Here is a 15,205-nt window from a genome sequence, read left to right on the forward strand (position 1 = left end):
AGGCCTTCCCAAATGACCTTTGAATCGTCTTTCAAGATAGCCTAGCCACTATCCCTCAATTTTTCTTGCAGAATATGAATGATGAGATGATTTTGAACTCTCAAGGGGGGTTCAGATCTATTGAACCCCACAGTGTGGAGTAAAAGTACACTACCAAAACAAATGCGAAGTTTTCAAACCGAGAAACAGAGAGCAGAGTCCTATCGGTTCTCGAAGGGACGCCTAAAAAGAGGACTGAAGATCAACAAACTCTAGCAAATAATCATTTGCATTGCGGACACTGAAGAGATATAGGCGTTGCCAGCCCTGAGGCATGTTTTTTGGTACGCTTAAGCCAACAATGATGTACCAAAAATTGAATTTCAAACTCAATCAGAGGGAAGGAGTGGAAACTGTTGACACATGCCAGCTTGTGTAAGAACACTATATAAGATCATTATGATTCTTTCGCTCAGCGATGTGGTGCCGATCTCTCGCTGACATCCCACCAGCGGATCAGCGTCAGGCCCCGATCGGCAGAAGTCAAATCAAGGCTGGTTGAGTCTTTTCTTCAAGAAACAGCAGACATAAGAAAAATACAAGACTAAATGACGGCTGTTGCGATGTAGATCATTGTTTTCCAATGATACAAGGCTAGAGGCCTCCTGACTGTGGAACGAACTACCCATGTTGGCCAGGGGTTGACTATGTTGTGACTGTGGTTTGCTGCAGGATTTACGCTTGTTTTTTGGTGGTACCGGTAGTTGCTGGCGCCCAAGCGGCAAACGATCAGACTCCACTCAACAACCTTCTACTGTAGGTACCATCATTCAATTCAGGACAAGATACCGACGATCACAGAATAATACCTTGGGAAACTCCGAGTTTTGGCTCTGGCGGGTCAGAGCCGTCATCCAGTGATTTAATATGGGATTAAATCAACAGCATGATTGTCTTCTTCCTGCTGGAAGATGGACGGGACATATTTGGTATAAGAGGCCCTGCTGGCTTAGCCTTGAACCTTGTACGTCAAGTGAGGCCCATAGAAACACTATACATTTGGCCGCCATGCATCTCCCGCTTTTAAGCCTTCTTGTGGCCGTGACAGGCCTGAGCAATGCTGCTCCAAGCGGCTTACATACTCGTGATATGCACGAGTGCTTTCGGAGAGAGAATCTTATGAAAAGCTAATCATTATTACAGATATACTGGCTGCCGAGTTGGCGCAGTTTGAATTCTGGGTTCAGTATGCAGCTGCCGCATATTGCCATTACAACTTTGCCTCCAAGGCAGGCCAAAAGTTGACATGCTGGGCAGGGAATTGTCCAGACGTCGAGGCTGCAGACACTTCCATTGCTTACGACTACTCGAAGTAAGGAATTTTCTATAAACATGCAGGGAAACATAGTGCTCTGACACTGGTTTAGTACAACCACAACAGATACCTCGGGTTTTCTTGCTGTTGATAACACGAACAAGGCCATTATTTGGCTTTCCGTGGGTCGTACTCTGCTCGCAACTGGATTGCCGATGGCGAATTTCCCTACACGGATCCCAAGTTGTGTGATGGCTGTGAAGCAGAAATAGGCTTCTGGAGCTCGTGGGAGCTTGCTCGCGAGGAGATCATTGAATTTGCGAACGCTGCTGTTGACGCAAACCCTGATTATGAGCTTGCTGTAGTTGGCCATAGCCTGGCTGCTGCTGCCGACCTCCGTGGAAATGGCCATCCTTCTGCGGAGCTGTACGCATACGCATCTCCCCGTGTCACCAACCCTGCTCTGGCCCAATATATCACCGCTCAGTCTAATAATTATCGTTTCACGCACACTAATGATCCGGTACCCAAGCTACCCATATTGACTATGGGATATGTCCGTGTCAGCCCTGAATACTACGTAACCGCTCCCAACAATGCTACAGTTTCTGCGAACCAGGTGCAAGTTTTGTGGGGTGAGATCAACTAGAATGGCAACACTGGAACTGGGATGCTTTCACCAACTGATTTTCCGGCTCATCATTGGTACTTTGGGGAAGCTGATTGGTGTAAGGGGTCGGGCCTTCCATTAAAGGCCTAGGCCGCAGACTTCAATATCGCATAGCTGCCTTTCTTGCCCAAATTCTACCTGACATTACTCGTTGAACCAACCGATTGAATTTAACAGGGGATATTATAGTTTGTACAAATAGAGGAACAAATGTTGAAACTAACAACATGTCAAAAACCCCAACCGTGTCCAGTCCAATCCGCTCCGAATAGGAACGGAGAATCGCTTTTCGCCATCAACGAAGTCGCCACGCAAAATGCGGGCGTCGTCAACACCTCTCTTTAGATCTTCCGATTCTTCATCAATTTCGGGATCCCACTTTCTCCATCCATCTCCATGCGGTATCTTCCATCGAATCACCACGGGTGATGACGTAGAAGAGGGCAACTGCTCATCAGAGTCCGTAGAGTGAGAAGCCGACTTCTTTTGAGTGAGAGCCAGAAACATTTCGTGGTCTTTTGATGAAGACCTATGTCGGTAAAGTAGTATCGGGCTCGACACTACGGCCGAAGAAGGGAAGAAGATTGGCGTATGTAAAGTTTCAACACGCAAAAAGGTATCGGGTCCAATCTCAGGTACTTCCGGAAGACTAAATCTCACTATTTTTGGCTCGCATGTGAGCGGTGGTAGTGCGACGACGACATCTTTGTCGCTCCAGTGCATAATAATAAGATCCGATGGGAGACTATCCACGGATTCCTTTATCTTATACGTTATCTGTCGGTGAATGCGTGGATCATCCAGTGAGCTGTTACCAGCTTCGTTCGGAGTGAAGCGACTTGTGGAAAACGATACTGTACACTCTGCATGTCGCTCCTGTTCTCGAAACCATGTCCGCAAAGAATAGAGGAGCTGACCGCATGGAGAGAAGTGGATCTCTGATCGTATGGAAATTAGACCTTAGAACAAAATGTGAGAGAATTTTTAGGACCTGCACCCACCTTGATGTCCTTTATCTTCTAAGTGGTCCGAATCATTTTCAGTACGCCAGATACCGGTTTCCAAATTGGCAATGATAGCGTGGCCATTGAGATCTTTCAGCACGACGATGGGTAAAAAGGGATGGACTGCATATGGTACCCCATTGCTAATCCGCTTGTTGAGAGTGATAGGAATCCATAAAGGCTTGTTTGATTCCCCCACAAGGACCACACAGTCGTTTGGAAATGTAGATCGAACTTTGGTACAGGATCCTTCTTCGTACCCAGAGTCGTAGCGCGAATCATTGACGGAGCCAGAGTCAGAGTCTGATTCAGAACTGGAGTCTGAATTGGTCTCGGAATCCGAGTCTGAGGACTCTGAATCGTCGTGATTTTCTTTGACTGGCTGAGTTGTCTCTAGGACGATATGAAAGAGAGCGAGCTTCCGGTGAGACATGAGGGAATTAGATCTCCACTTCGCACGCCAAAATTGATTTGAATCAGTCGTTTTCCAGGCACTTGGAGCCGAGAAAGTCTGAGATAGACCGTGCATTGCCTGCTCCAGTTGGAGATCAGACCCCCCGACCTTTAAGAGTCGGGTTTGGGAGTCGTTGCACGCAAGTTGAAAGTCCGTGTCCAGACTTTCGAGATCCATCAATTGAGGATTTGTCTCAAAGCTTCCGTGAATCTTTGTTCCCTTGGAAAAAATGGAGACGCGGTGGTAGTGAAGACGTCCGGGAGGATCGGATCGATACTTGCAGACCAACTCGGCGAACAGCTTACCATCTGAAAGGGAGATCGAGGTGACCCGTAATTGCGCGATATTCTCAAGGTCTACCTTGTCATTAAATCTCCAGACCTTAATTCGTTCCGATTGATGGAGATTCTCTCCAATCTTCGATTGCATAGTGCTCAGCGACACGCACTGGTCCAAGTTACCCGGCCGTGATGCAAGAACCTCGTGCCAGTCACTCACGAATGAACAGAAATCTTGGTCCAGTTTTTTTCCATACGGGTACTGGCAAAGCCAACTGGGGAGAGGAACAGCAAAGTAATCGGCCTTGCTCCAATCTGCTCGGCGGACGCGCATTTTGTATTTCTTCGGTCCTGTTCGCGCATAATAACCAAAGTTGTAAGGTACGAGATAGCTCTGGAGGGCAACACACGTCCAAAAGTTTGAGCTTTCCATGAATTCTCGCACCACCTGGAAAACTTCTTCGGAATGATGCTTTGAATCCATAAAGTGTAGAAACCAGAACGCTGCGGCATATCTCAAGAACGCGTCTTCGGCACTGCTGTCGTCCAAGATCGCTTTTGCTGCCGAAAATGACCGATAGCGGCGATACTGCAAAAGCGTCATGCAATTCAACCCGACGCTCATGCAACCCTCCAAAGGGTCGACAAAGAACTTCTTCATCTCTTTGAGTCTAAACTCTTCCATATGGCTAAACGACTTGCCAATCGGTAGATCTTGGGGATCTTGGAGCAAAAAGTCCTGGATTGTTTTGTGAAACAATTTCACTTTAGGATTGGTCTTATCCTGTTCAGAGGAACGATCAAATAGCAACAGTGAGCCACATAAATCATTAATCGCGTCCTCCTTTGGCATTGAGTCGTTTGAATAATCTGAAGCACCTGACCTAATCGCAAGGGCATTGCGCAATTCATTCCAGGTGATGGATTGGACCGTTGTGACAAGGATCGTGAAAAGACGCCTAGAAGGAATTTAGAAGTGAATCCAAACGTGATGAGTAGTTGGGGAAATATTACCGCACAAGGTTACGCTCAGGAGGACTGCGACAGGCTAGTCTCAGCAAACTGCGCATATAGTATCCCGTCAATCCTTGGGGAAACTCATGAAGCGCTTCTTTAATATCTCTGTCGCACGTAACCCCCTTCCCGAGAAGGGTGTCAAGCAGAAATTTCGAGTAAAGAAAGCTCCCTTCGCTGTACTCAACGTAGTCATCGACGTGCTCTAGCGATTTCGCAGTTGGACGCAAACCGTCAACCAAAAACAGCTTGATTTGGGCCGAAAGTATGGATGGTGTCGGCGACAAGGATATCGCGTTTAACTTCTCCATCATGCTCTGGATCTCCCCCTCCTTCCGACTCGCAAAGAACCATCTCACTGTTCCGTAGACTGGAGCCGAGACGACAGAGGTGAATATATCTCGCAATATCTCGTCATCTAGGCTTTCATCTAGCCCATCAAAAATGACGTAGACGAGAGGACATTGCTTTAAAAACTCATGTAGAACTTCCAACACATGACCTCGGAGTCGTAGATGTCTCGCGTTAGTTGCCATCTCCTGTCGGTACAGCTCCACAACTCGGTCGGGAATGCCGGTTTTCAGAATATTCATCAGTTGAAGTGCCAGAGCTCTCAAACCCGATAGGGGCTTGCGTTTGGTGAAGTCACTGAACGAGTAGAAGAAGTATGCAGAGGGCAAGCCTCTCTCAGTTAGGTGCTTGACCACGGCAGATGACAGAACAGTCTTTCCTGAGCCTGGAGGGGCATTGTACCATAAGACAGAGTCCGATGTACCGTCGCGCCAATGTTGAAATTTCCCATCTTCAAATATCCAGGAACATGTCGTGCCATGCCTACGCTCGGAGTGGAATTGAAGGTCCCCGCGGACGTCAAGGTCATCACCCGCGCTAATCCACTCACGAATGCCATTTCTCAATCTCTCTATAGGTTCCACTCGTTAGTTAATGTATGATTGTAGACAAGGTTCCTGAGTGTTCCAGGAAAAATAAATACCTTCATTTTCTGCTTTCAACATTTTCCTGCCTTCGTTGATTCGAACAGCCTCTTCGGCTTGAGCTATTGACTCCACCTTACTACAATCTCGACGCAAAGACTCCAGGGTACTCTGAATCTCATCTGCCAAAGGATTGATGATGCTTTTAACTGCGGTAATAATGACTGCGGAGAATTAGTGACAAGAGAGAAAAGGAAACGTCCGGGATAGATAGAGGAAACACACGGTTCTGATCGAGAAGCTTCGTTACTGTGGCCCAAAACTTCACAATGTTTTTATATGAGGCCACTAGTCGCTCACGAACTTCATCGGAAGTTTCATATGCAACCGCGAACTTGGCGTAACACTTGAGCAAAGCACCAATCTCAACCATCGTTTCAGTGACAACATCGAACGCCTTACTCATCTTTTGTGCCAGCTACAGAAAATGTTAGATCAATTCCCTCTGGCCTATTTAAGCCTTGTGTTTGTGACTGACTCCTAGAACCACCTGTGCACCTGTAAAAACCACACCCACTGCGAATGGACTCGCTTGTATCATGGTCTGGCAAGCCGACATCATGTTCTGCAACCCGTCGATAAAAGGGCCCATCGCGCCAAGAGTTCTGATCATCTTTGATGAATATTTGCGGCGCTCGATCTCTTTGACGAATTCCTTCAGTTTTTCTGTGCATTCTTTCACTCCTCTTTGACCTTCGGAGACTGCCATGACGGCCCGTGAGTTCAGAACTTCCTCATAAAATCGACCTTTCCGGTCGCGAGCCTTCATCTCCTCCAGGAATTCATCGATAGCCTCAGCCAGAGGGCCACAGAGCTTTGATGATGGCTGCATGATGATGCCACGCGTCAGAGAGAAATTTTGGGATATGGCACCAAGTGATGAGGGGTGAGGAGGCTTATCCATTTTATGCGGCCGCGATTTGTCCCAGCATCGCATCAGCAGGCTGATCGAACGTCCAATCACCCGTGAATGACGATCATCAACAGGTTAGCTCTCTAAGCTACACTATGTACCGGGGTGCCTTCTACAGATTGCGGCAGTTGGCTATGATAGGCGAGTGGCGCTTTCCGCAAGAGCACAGCCCAGGCTACGCGCTTCAAATTGCGTCGCGACGCTTGCGAAGCCCACATCTGGCCTGTTCAGATTGGGCTGTGAATGAGCGAGCTTTGCATCGGGAAGGGTCTGGGCGCACTAGTTTATGCAGGATAGGAGTGGGGGCGGCGATAATGCATCCTGACAGGCGTTGTCGTAAAAAGGGCTGATGATCAGAGGGCCAGCTTAGTGGGGTCCAATTAAGACAACTAAGGCTGTGCGCAACTGCACATGCTCGCTTTTTGAGCCCCAAAATTGCCGCAGAGGCTCTTATTTCGAGTATAAAGGCCTAAGCACCCCGACAGCGCGAAGTCTCCGCCCATTAAGAAAAAGAGCTAGGTTCCTTCTAGCCAAAAAAACTCCACTGTTAGGCTACAAGACGCGCTCGATTATACCGAGGATTGTTACCACTATGGACGGTGACCTTGTCGACCTTGTCGGGAAAAAGTGCGAGTTTAAAGTATATCGCCATAATACCAAGAAAGAAGGCAAACGAGTTGTTGAAGTCCTTTCCAAACCCTTCGACGATCAGATACTTGACGAACAAAACAGTCCATATGCTCTTGTCATCAACCGATACTTTGGCGAAAAGAACCAACACGAGAAGACCACGCTGGACGTCAACTCGAGTTGGCTTGTTACCGTGTTTAGAGAAGTGATTGGTTCCTACCCTACAGTCCCTGCCGATTTCAACACCCCTTTCCAACTTGAAAGTCCATTCCAGATACTGCTTCACCACTGGGAAGATCTGGATCAGCGCCGGCAGACTACTCAGAATGCCGAGGAACGGATGCATCTGAATTTGTTGTTCGATTTCTTGAAGAATGAACTCGGCTCTGAGAGAGAGCGCTTATTGGGCATGATGCGGAAGAATCAGATCACATTCAAAACCGCATGGTCTATCTTCCGCCCGGGTGACTTAGTTTACACGTCGTTCATGGGGCATCCGTGGTTGCTGAGATGCCAGAAGACGGCCTACGAGCAGACCGTTAAAAAAGGCCCCTATTTGGAAGTTCATTGCGTTTTCTGTGATCATAATGGTATTGTTGAAGGACAAGCTAAAAAGGTCTTCACAATATACCAGAAAGAGAGCTTTGGCGCGGAAAATCCCGCGACCATCACTGAGCTTCCAGTCTATGCACGGAAGTTTGTCCGGGGACAGGAGGGATTAGAAGTGCGGCTTATTGAGCGCGGTCGCAGATTTCTCTCCCTTAAAGGCATGTTGGTCAAGGAGTATGATGGACCAGCAAAATACCTCAAGGAGCCATATCACCGCCTGTATGATCCGGGCATGGCTGACTGGCCTGGAGTTTGGTTGCCTTACACCGAGCTCGGACGAGTCGTCGTGGACCGCAAGACTTTCCAGCAGGAACAAATTGCGAATGCGGTTAGTGTGCAGGCACAAGAATTAGACCCAATGCTGTGTCCTCCATATGAGTATGGCTTTTCTTTGGCGCGAAAAGAATGGGCACAATTCTTAGTCGATTGTCTTGATGAGGTACATTGGGCCGAGAACGTGTGGGATTCCTTGATTGTTGGCGACCGCCAAAAATTGGTACTTCAGTCCTTGGTCACTTCACATTCCTATCCCGACGATGCTCGTGATCAAATGCGACAGAAAGGCAAGGGCCTAGTTGTTCTACTCTACGGGACTCCGGGGTCTGGAAAGACTTTAACGGCAGAGACTGCAGCCGAAGGCTCTGGAAAGGCGCTCATAATGACATCTCTCGGGGAGCTCAACAAGGAAGATAGGTATGTTTGATTCTCTTCAACTTGGAGTTGGATTATGTTGACATTTGGTAGTGCCTGGGCCTTCGAAACTCGTTTACGGCTACTTCTGAGATATGCGACTCTATGGAAAGCAGTCGTGCTGATGGATGAAGCGGATGTATTCCTAGAAGCAAGAGATGACCACGGTGATAGCAACACACGAAACGCTCTTGTAGCTGGTTGGTTTCGGTCTTCCTTTGAAATTATCTATCTAAGCTAACAAGTATCACTCTCAGTTTTCTTGAAAGAGTTGGAATATTTTAGTGGAATTGTGTTCCTGACAACTAATCGCATCAAGTCATTTGACCGAGCCATGAAGTCTCGCGTTCACCTTGCTCTCGAATATACACCGCCCAGTATTGAAACACGCCAACAACTTTGGGAACAAATCCTAGGAACCATTCCTCGGCAAGAGATTGACATCGATCTCGATGATGCCGTTGATAATTTCGTGGCTGCCAAGCTAAATGGTAGAGAGATTGCCAATGCAGTTAATACTGCTCGAACAATTGCCAGATTTGAAAATGAGCCTCTTCGGCTAGAGCACATTGAAATGGTGCTTGGCGTGTGGAAGGAATTTGATGACAGCTTGAAGCAGGCTGCGCATAAATCTGGCAAATCCACGGAGAAGGGTGGCCAATTTATTGGTCGGACAAATTCTATAATCGAAGAGGAAGATGATGATCATTTTAAGTCTTAGGTAATGGAACAGGTCCGAGATTCTTGCATGAATAGATCGACGTGAGGCACGAGTGAAAAAGGGTAATAATTTCCATCAACGAGTTTTCTATCAAACAACATTTAGTTTGCAAGCCTGTCTTCTAGCTTTCTTTGCCAGATCATCATCTTGCGATATTTCGACAAGAATCTTCGTTGCCGACATACCTTTTGAAATAAGGTCAACGCTTTCCTGAACCTTTAAGACCTCCGCTAATAATGAGTGATCTGGCTTGACCTGAAACTTTGCTGTCGCCAATGCTGTTGGGATATATCCGCCCCAAATGGCATTTCCAACGTCGAGGTTGACCAAACCTAGTTCTAAACCATTAACTGTTTGGGAGCTTTAGCAACACTACTCGCATTTCATAGGTATATCTTGAGCGTACCAAATCCTGAATTGACATTTTCTTGGGAATTTTCCGCGTGGGAAACGCATCACAGGCAGCTTCCCCCTCCAATTCTTCCTAGAATTTCACTACACTGACTCTGTGTCTTCGGACTGCTTATGCAGTCGACCACGAGATCGCCTTCTCAAATATATCGACAAGATCATCAATAGTGGTGGAACTATTATATTCAAAGCCTTGCGTAGCTCCGAGGATTTCCAGCAACGCGTAATTAGCCTCACTAGCGGTGGCCACAACCTCAAGGCCCGACGCGACCGCGGGTTGGGATACTTGAACAGCCAACAGAAGAACTTCCACCCCATAATAAAATCCTTTTCCCAAGTGAGAGAGATGCAAAAGCTCGGAGCGAGAGCTGAGGCTGGACGTAAAGCGCACAGGCTGCAGTAGAGATTTCGAGGGGACAACTGCTTTGGAAAAGGCAGAGAGTCTGGGACCGGCGCGATCAAAATATCTAAACAGGTGCTATGAAGTTGAAACCCACTGTTGGTAGATTTACCGCTGATTATGCCCTGGTAGTGTCTATTTGGTTTGGTCAAACAGTGATCTAGTGCAACAGGGGTTCACGACATACCCGATCACTCTGTGGCCCACTATGAGACAACCGACATTTACAATAGTTCCGATGACATCTTGTCCAAGTATAGAAGGATGCGGGAGCTCAGAATCAGGGGTGCCTTGCATCTGAAACATCATTTTTAGTAAATTGAATCTGACCTTACACTTGCCTATGGTCATATCTTGTGGTCTACCGCCTTGACAACAATATAAGTAGCCTTGATGACGACCTCCGTGAGGAATGCGCTGGGTCTCGTCGCGCGGTTCCGACTTGGAACGGTTTGCTTTGGCAAACTGGAGCCAAGCTGCTTAGTTCTATATAGAAGTCATGGTGCTGAGCGTCTCGATTTATGGTGGATGATCCTGAGCGGAGGTTCAGCTCAGGGGAAACACTTTGATAAGTAACAACAAATTGCAGACCGCCAAGATGATGTTTAACTGATGAATCATCGCTGCCAACGAGTCGCAGTGATCTGTAATTTGAAGCTCTTGATTTCTAAGCCAGTATTACAGCCTTGTGATCCATTTTTGTCCATATTGGCTGGTTGCCTTGACTGTGAGAAGATGACGGAAGCACAACATCTGCAGATGGAAAAGTTCTTCATGAAAGTGCCAAATCAAAAGGAATTTATAGTATAATCGATCTGGGAAATCGCTGTAGCATTAATGGACAATTGGTAATGATCTCTCGTGCTCTCGATGATAGCTTCCTGTCCAGCCAATCAAGAGGCTATATGAGCATGTTACTATGGGCCCACTATAAATTCGTTTTCGCAGTCTACCAAGGGGGAAATTTTGTTGTACTTAGCACTGGGGTAGCGGGTGGACAGGATAAAGCCCAGTACCTTGCGTAGAGAGATGGTAGCAGTAGATCAGCCTCACCCTATCACGGATTGAGGGTGTATCTTCGTCGTTCACCTCAATTTGAACTCCCGATTCCCTTCCATACATCTCCAAAGCTCTTACAATGGTCATGATTTAACTAAATAGAGATAAATGTTCAACTGAAGTTATCGTTACGGAGAAAACACGCTTCACGATACAGATCATAGAGGTAATGAGTCTCTAGGTTGATTCAATTTGGATATACATTATATGACGAGCTACTTAAACAGCCAATTCAACATGACATAGCTAATAGGAGGAAAACACAGTGCGACACGAAGAGTTTGAGTCTAAGGTGATGCTTCCACGACCTTCTTAGAAGATCTCTTGGGAGATCTATTGGGGAACGATTGTTGGACAGGCCCTATGAAGGAATAAGGATTACTGTAGCATAATGTGGCAACACTTCGTAGTTTCCAGATAGAATCACTTCCCGGGAAGTGGGCCCAAGGGATCCATTTAGACCTGAATACGTTGACGTCCATGAATGAAGCTCGACTACGGAGTACTGTACGGAGATACGTGACCTCGTTTGTTGGTACTAATGTAGGATGAGCCGCGGTCTTTCTACCCTGACCACTGCATCTCAAAGATAGATTTGGCGTTTGTCAGTTGAATAAGCAAAGGTACGCAATATGAAATCAATAATAGTTATATTCGGTACGAGGCTTAGGTGGGTTGGTTGCGTCGTGGCAAGTGGGTCCTCATTGATCTCAACTGGAGATGTGAACTGGTGGACTGAAGACGGGCCACATCGATCAATTCATTTCATAAAAGCTCACGAACTTCTTGACCACTCTGCTACTGCATAGGCTGGTATATATTTGAAGTTCAAAATTCAGCCTAGTATAATGGACCCGTAATGTGTCCGATCGGCTTTATAGACCTCGGTGAAGAGTGCCGCAACGGGGAAAATATTTCACACGGCGTACGTAGTCGGCCGGCTAGGTCCGTCATAGTCAAGAACCAACCACGCAAGCGCTGCCGTCATCAACCAACCCAAGCTTTTTAAGTGGAGCCACCCTTTATTGACCCAAACTACATCTCTATGCATTTTGGTATCTTTGCCTGGCTGAGTATATCCACATTTCCTGCCATTGAGCCAATTGCTACTGAGGGCTCTTTAACGACCTGATCCGTCGTCCCATTCGGTGGGGATGATGCCCTAAAGCTGGGGCGTCACGGCGTACTTAGTTCGCAACATATGGATCAAGCTAATATAAATAGACGGACTGGATTGTTGTCCTCGCGGCCTCAGCCCCATACACTCGCTTGAATCTATAATACTGGTGGCTTCGCCTGTTGTCTCCTCAACTTGTTTCATCCATCTTGGAGTCACATTCGTTGAAATCGGTTCTTTCTTTTGATACCCGTTACTGCTAATCTCACTTTGATATGGCAATCTCTTCATACCTCAAGTGGGCTGCATTCAGCTTGGCCACCGCCCAGCTCGGTGCTGCTCAGACCTACACCAGCTGTAACCCGCTGAAGAGTCAGTCAATTCGGTCAACGTGTAGGGCAAGATTATGATAGCTAACCGAAGGTGTACAGAGACCTGTCCTGCCGATACGGGTCTTGCCAGATGGGAGTTTAACACCGACTTCACCTCGGGCTCGTCAGCATTCAGCAAGTGGAACACCACTTCTGGCACTGTTGACAGTACTTCCCTTGGCGCCAAGTTCACTATCTCTGAACAGGGTGATGCCCCAACCATCGAGAGTGACTTCTACATCTTCTTCGGCCGGGTCGAAGTTAAGATGAGAGCTGCTAACGGCACTGGTATCATCAGCACTACAGTGATGGAATCCGATGACCTTGACGAGATTGACTGGGTAAGATTCATTCTTGATGACGTGTAGAGAGTACAAAGATTCTCAAGGCTTATTTTTAACAGGAGCAAATCAGCACCTACGACTCGTCTATCGAGACTGACTACTTCGGCAAGGGCAACACAACTTCCTACGACCGCGCCACTACTGTGGATGTGACCACTCCCGAAGAGACCTTCCATACCTACACTGTTGACTGGACCTCTAGCCGCATTGAGTGGATCCTGGATGGTGAGGTGGTCCGCACTCTGGAGTATGCCGATGCTCTGAGCGGCAAGAACTACCCCCAGACTCCCATGCGTATCAAGATTGGTATCTGGGCTGGTGGCGACCCTGACAACTCCGAGGGCACCATCGAATGGGCTGGTGGCGAGACTGACTATACTGCCGGCCCTTTCTCCATGTATGTCGAGTCCGTCAAGGTCATCAACTACAACCCTGCGTCTGCGTACAAGTACACCGATAAGACTGGTGCCTATACCAGCATCAAGGCCACCAACGGCACCACTTCTACCAACTTGGCTTCCAGCTCTAGCTCCGTCAAGGCGGCTTCTGCTTCCAGCTCGTCATCTGCCAAGTCCTCGGTCTCCAGTTCTGCCAGCGCTTCTGCTTCTGCGTCTGCCACTGTTTCTGCTGCTGGTTCGATCTCGCCGTACTCTGCCTTTGTAACTTTCATTGTTGCTTTCATTGCTGCTGCTTTCAAGCTGTAATTTAGCTGTATAATGTTTGAAAACATGAGTTTAACAGTTCACACTAGTGGGCGATCTCTGAATATAGATAAATATACCGACCAGGTTCGATCCTTTTTACAATATGTCTTAACATAGTTGATAAGTACAGACCGATAAGCACTTTACGAAACCGCAAGGGGCCAGAATCAAGTAAAGTCCTCGCGGACTTTTGAAAGATAGCCACCTCACATGATGACTGGGGAGGAAATTCCAAAATGAATAAGTGACAAAAATCTTGATATTATATTTTAGTGTAGTCGAGAGGGTTAGTCCATGTAATAAGACTTCTGACATTCGTAAAGCATGTTGATGGAGATTCCTACTTCGTCCTCGATTGCCTTGATCCTCTGCAGGCCTTTCTGGCTTCTTCCTACTACTTCTCTGCAGGTTACAGGTTACCACCTTTGTTCAATGGCTTATATAGGCCCTAGTTTTCTCTCAGCTTCATGTATTTCTTCAGGATCTCCTAGATTACTTGGTAATGACCAAACTTTCTTCCCAGGCCTGCCTGCTTTCTGTACGTAGACGTAGAGAAACATCTTCACATGTCTAATGGTATGTCAGATTGTGCAAACAGCCGACGTCATCTATAGCCAACCAAGCCCTCATCTGACAGCTTTCCCTAGCCTGACAAGGATCCACTGGTTGGTTCGAAACCCCCCCTTCATACTAGCGTAAACCGGGGCGATTTAAGATTCTCTTGTTGATACAAGTATGGCTCAGCTTTGGGACCTCTCTTATCAAATGATATTTCTACGCACATATTATGTAGCGCAACTGAGTTGAACTTACATGACTCGTCACCTTTACTATGGCGCGTACTCAAATAGCCCTTCTTAAGGTTCTGACGATGGATGAACACAGAGACTGAACTAAATCTATGAATAGGGATAGAAATGAATCAAATATAGATTGAATTTCTGCAAAAACTGACAAGTTTACAGATGGGAATTTTTAAGTGGCATTGGAAAATAATCCTTATCCTGCTGCACTAAGCCGCATAGCTTACTCCGTAGTTGGTTGTGGGAACACAGTCCGCTGGGTTATGTATGTTTTTGTTCCTGCTCTGGGTACGAACCGGAGTACTTATTTCAGATTGTAGCTGAATTGGTCCAGGCTACTTGAATTATTAAACTGAGATGTTCCGACCAATGACGCTCAAGCGGAGATAGACTGACTGTATTCCGAACGACATGAGATCGTCTCTATCATTATTAAGACTCCCCAAATGCAAGAGCTACAAGGGTTACTCAACTTACACTTCGAATTTAATATTGGAACTTTCTTGCAAGGACCCTGATCAAGTCCGTGGACTGATAAGGAGCGAAGCTAGGTTTAGAGAACGAATCATCAAACAGGCACATTTGAAACTGATGATCAATGTACAATTTTTCAAAGTGAGCCACTACGTGGTTATCAAAAACTGACGCAAAGGATTCCCATATATCAGACAGATTCCAAATTTATTGCTGTCCGGACAACAAAGCCATCAGAGGAAATGACTTT

The 15,205-nt window shown here is 46.8% G+C and overlaps 4 protein-coding genes across 4 annotated transcripts; 3 read left to right on the forward strand and 1 right to left on the reverse strand.

Moving 5' to 3' along the window:
• Positions 1–1,047: 1,047 nt before the first annotated feature.
• Positions 1,048–1,943, forward strand: N7458_012297 (lipase family protein; the record flags this gene model as incomplete). The annotated part of the gene is made up of 4 exons (XM_056915679.1): positions 1,048–1,123; positions 1,183–1,351; positions 1,407–1,429; positions 1,459–1,943. The coding sequence occupies 4 exons, from the start codon at positions 1,048–1,050 to the stop codon at positions 1,941–1,943; spliced, it is 753 nt and encodes a 250-aa protein (XP_056760433.1).
• Positions 1,944–2,183: 240 nt separating this feature from the next.
• On the reverse strand, positions 2,184–6,613 carry N7458_012298 (uncharacterized protein; the record flags this gene model as incomplete). The annotated part of the gene is made up of 6 exons (XM_056915680.1): positions 2,184–2,902; positions 2,966–4,659; positions 4,715–5,636; positions 5,709–5,873; positions 5,935–6,127; positions 6,188–6,613. 6 exons carry the CDS (start codon positions 6,611–6,613, stop codon positions 2,184–2,186), a joined length of 4,119 nt encoding a protein of 1,372 aa, XP_056760434.1.
• Positions 6,614–7,214: 601 nt separating this feature from the next.
• Positions 7,215–9,272, forward strand: N7458_012299 (ATP-binding protein; the record flags this gene model as incomplete). The annotated part of the gene is made up of 3 exons (XM_056915681.1): positions 7,215–8,554; positions 8,606–8,751; positions 8,809–9,272. 3 exons carry the CDS (start codon positions 7,215–7,217, stop codon positions 9,270–9,272), a joined length of 1,950 nt encoding a protein of 649 aa, XP_056760435.1.
• Positions 9,273–12,665: 3,393 nt separating this feature from the next.
• Positions 12,666–13,678, forward strand: N7458_012300 (glycoside hydrolase family 16 protein; the record flags this gene model as incomplete). Its single annotated transcript, XM_056915682.1, has 2 exons — positions 12,666–12,971; positions 13,034–13,678. The coding sequence occupies 2 exons, from the start codon at positions 12,666–12,668 to the stop codon at positions 13,676–13,678; spliced, it is 951 nt and encodes a 316-aa protein (XP_056760436.1).
• Between the last annotated feature and the right edge of the window lie 1,527 nt (positions 13,679–15,205).

Source organism: Penicillium daleae (assembly GCF_028827525.1).
Source record: "Penicillium daleae strain IBT 16125 chromosome Unknown utg000009l_segment0_segment0, whole genome shotgun sequence".
Classification (NCBI taxonomy): domain Eukaryota; kingdom Fungi; phylum Ascomycota; class Eurotiomycetes; order Eurotiales; family Aspergillaceae; genus Penicillium; species Penicillium daleae.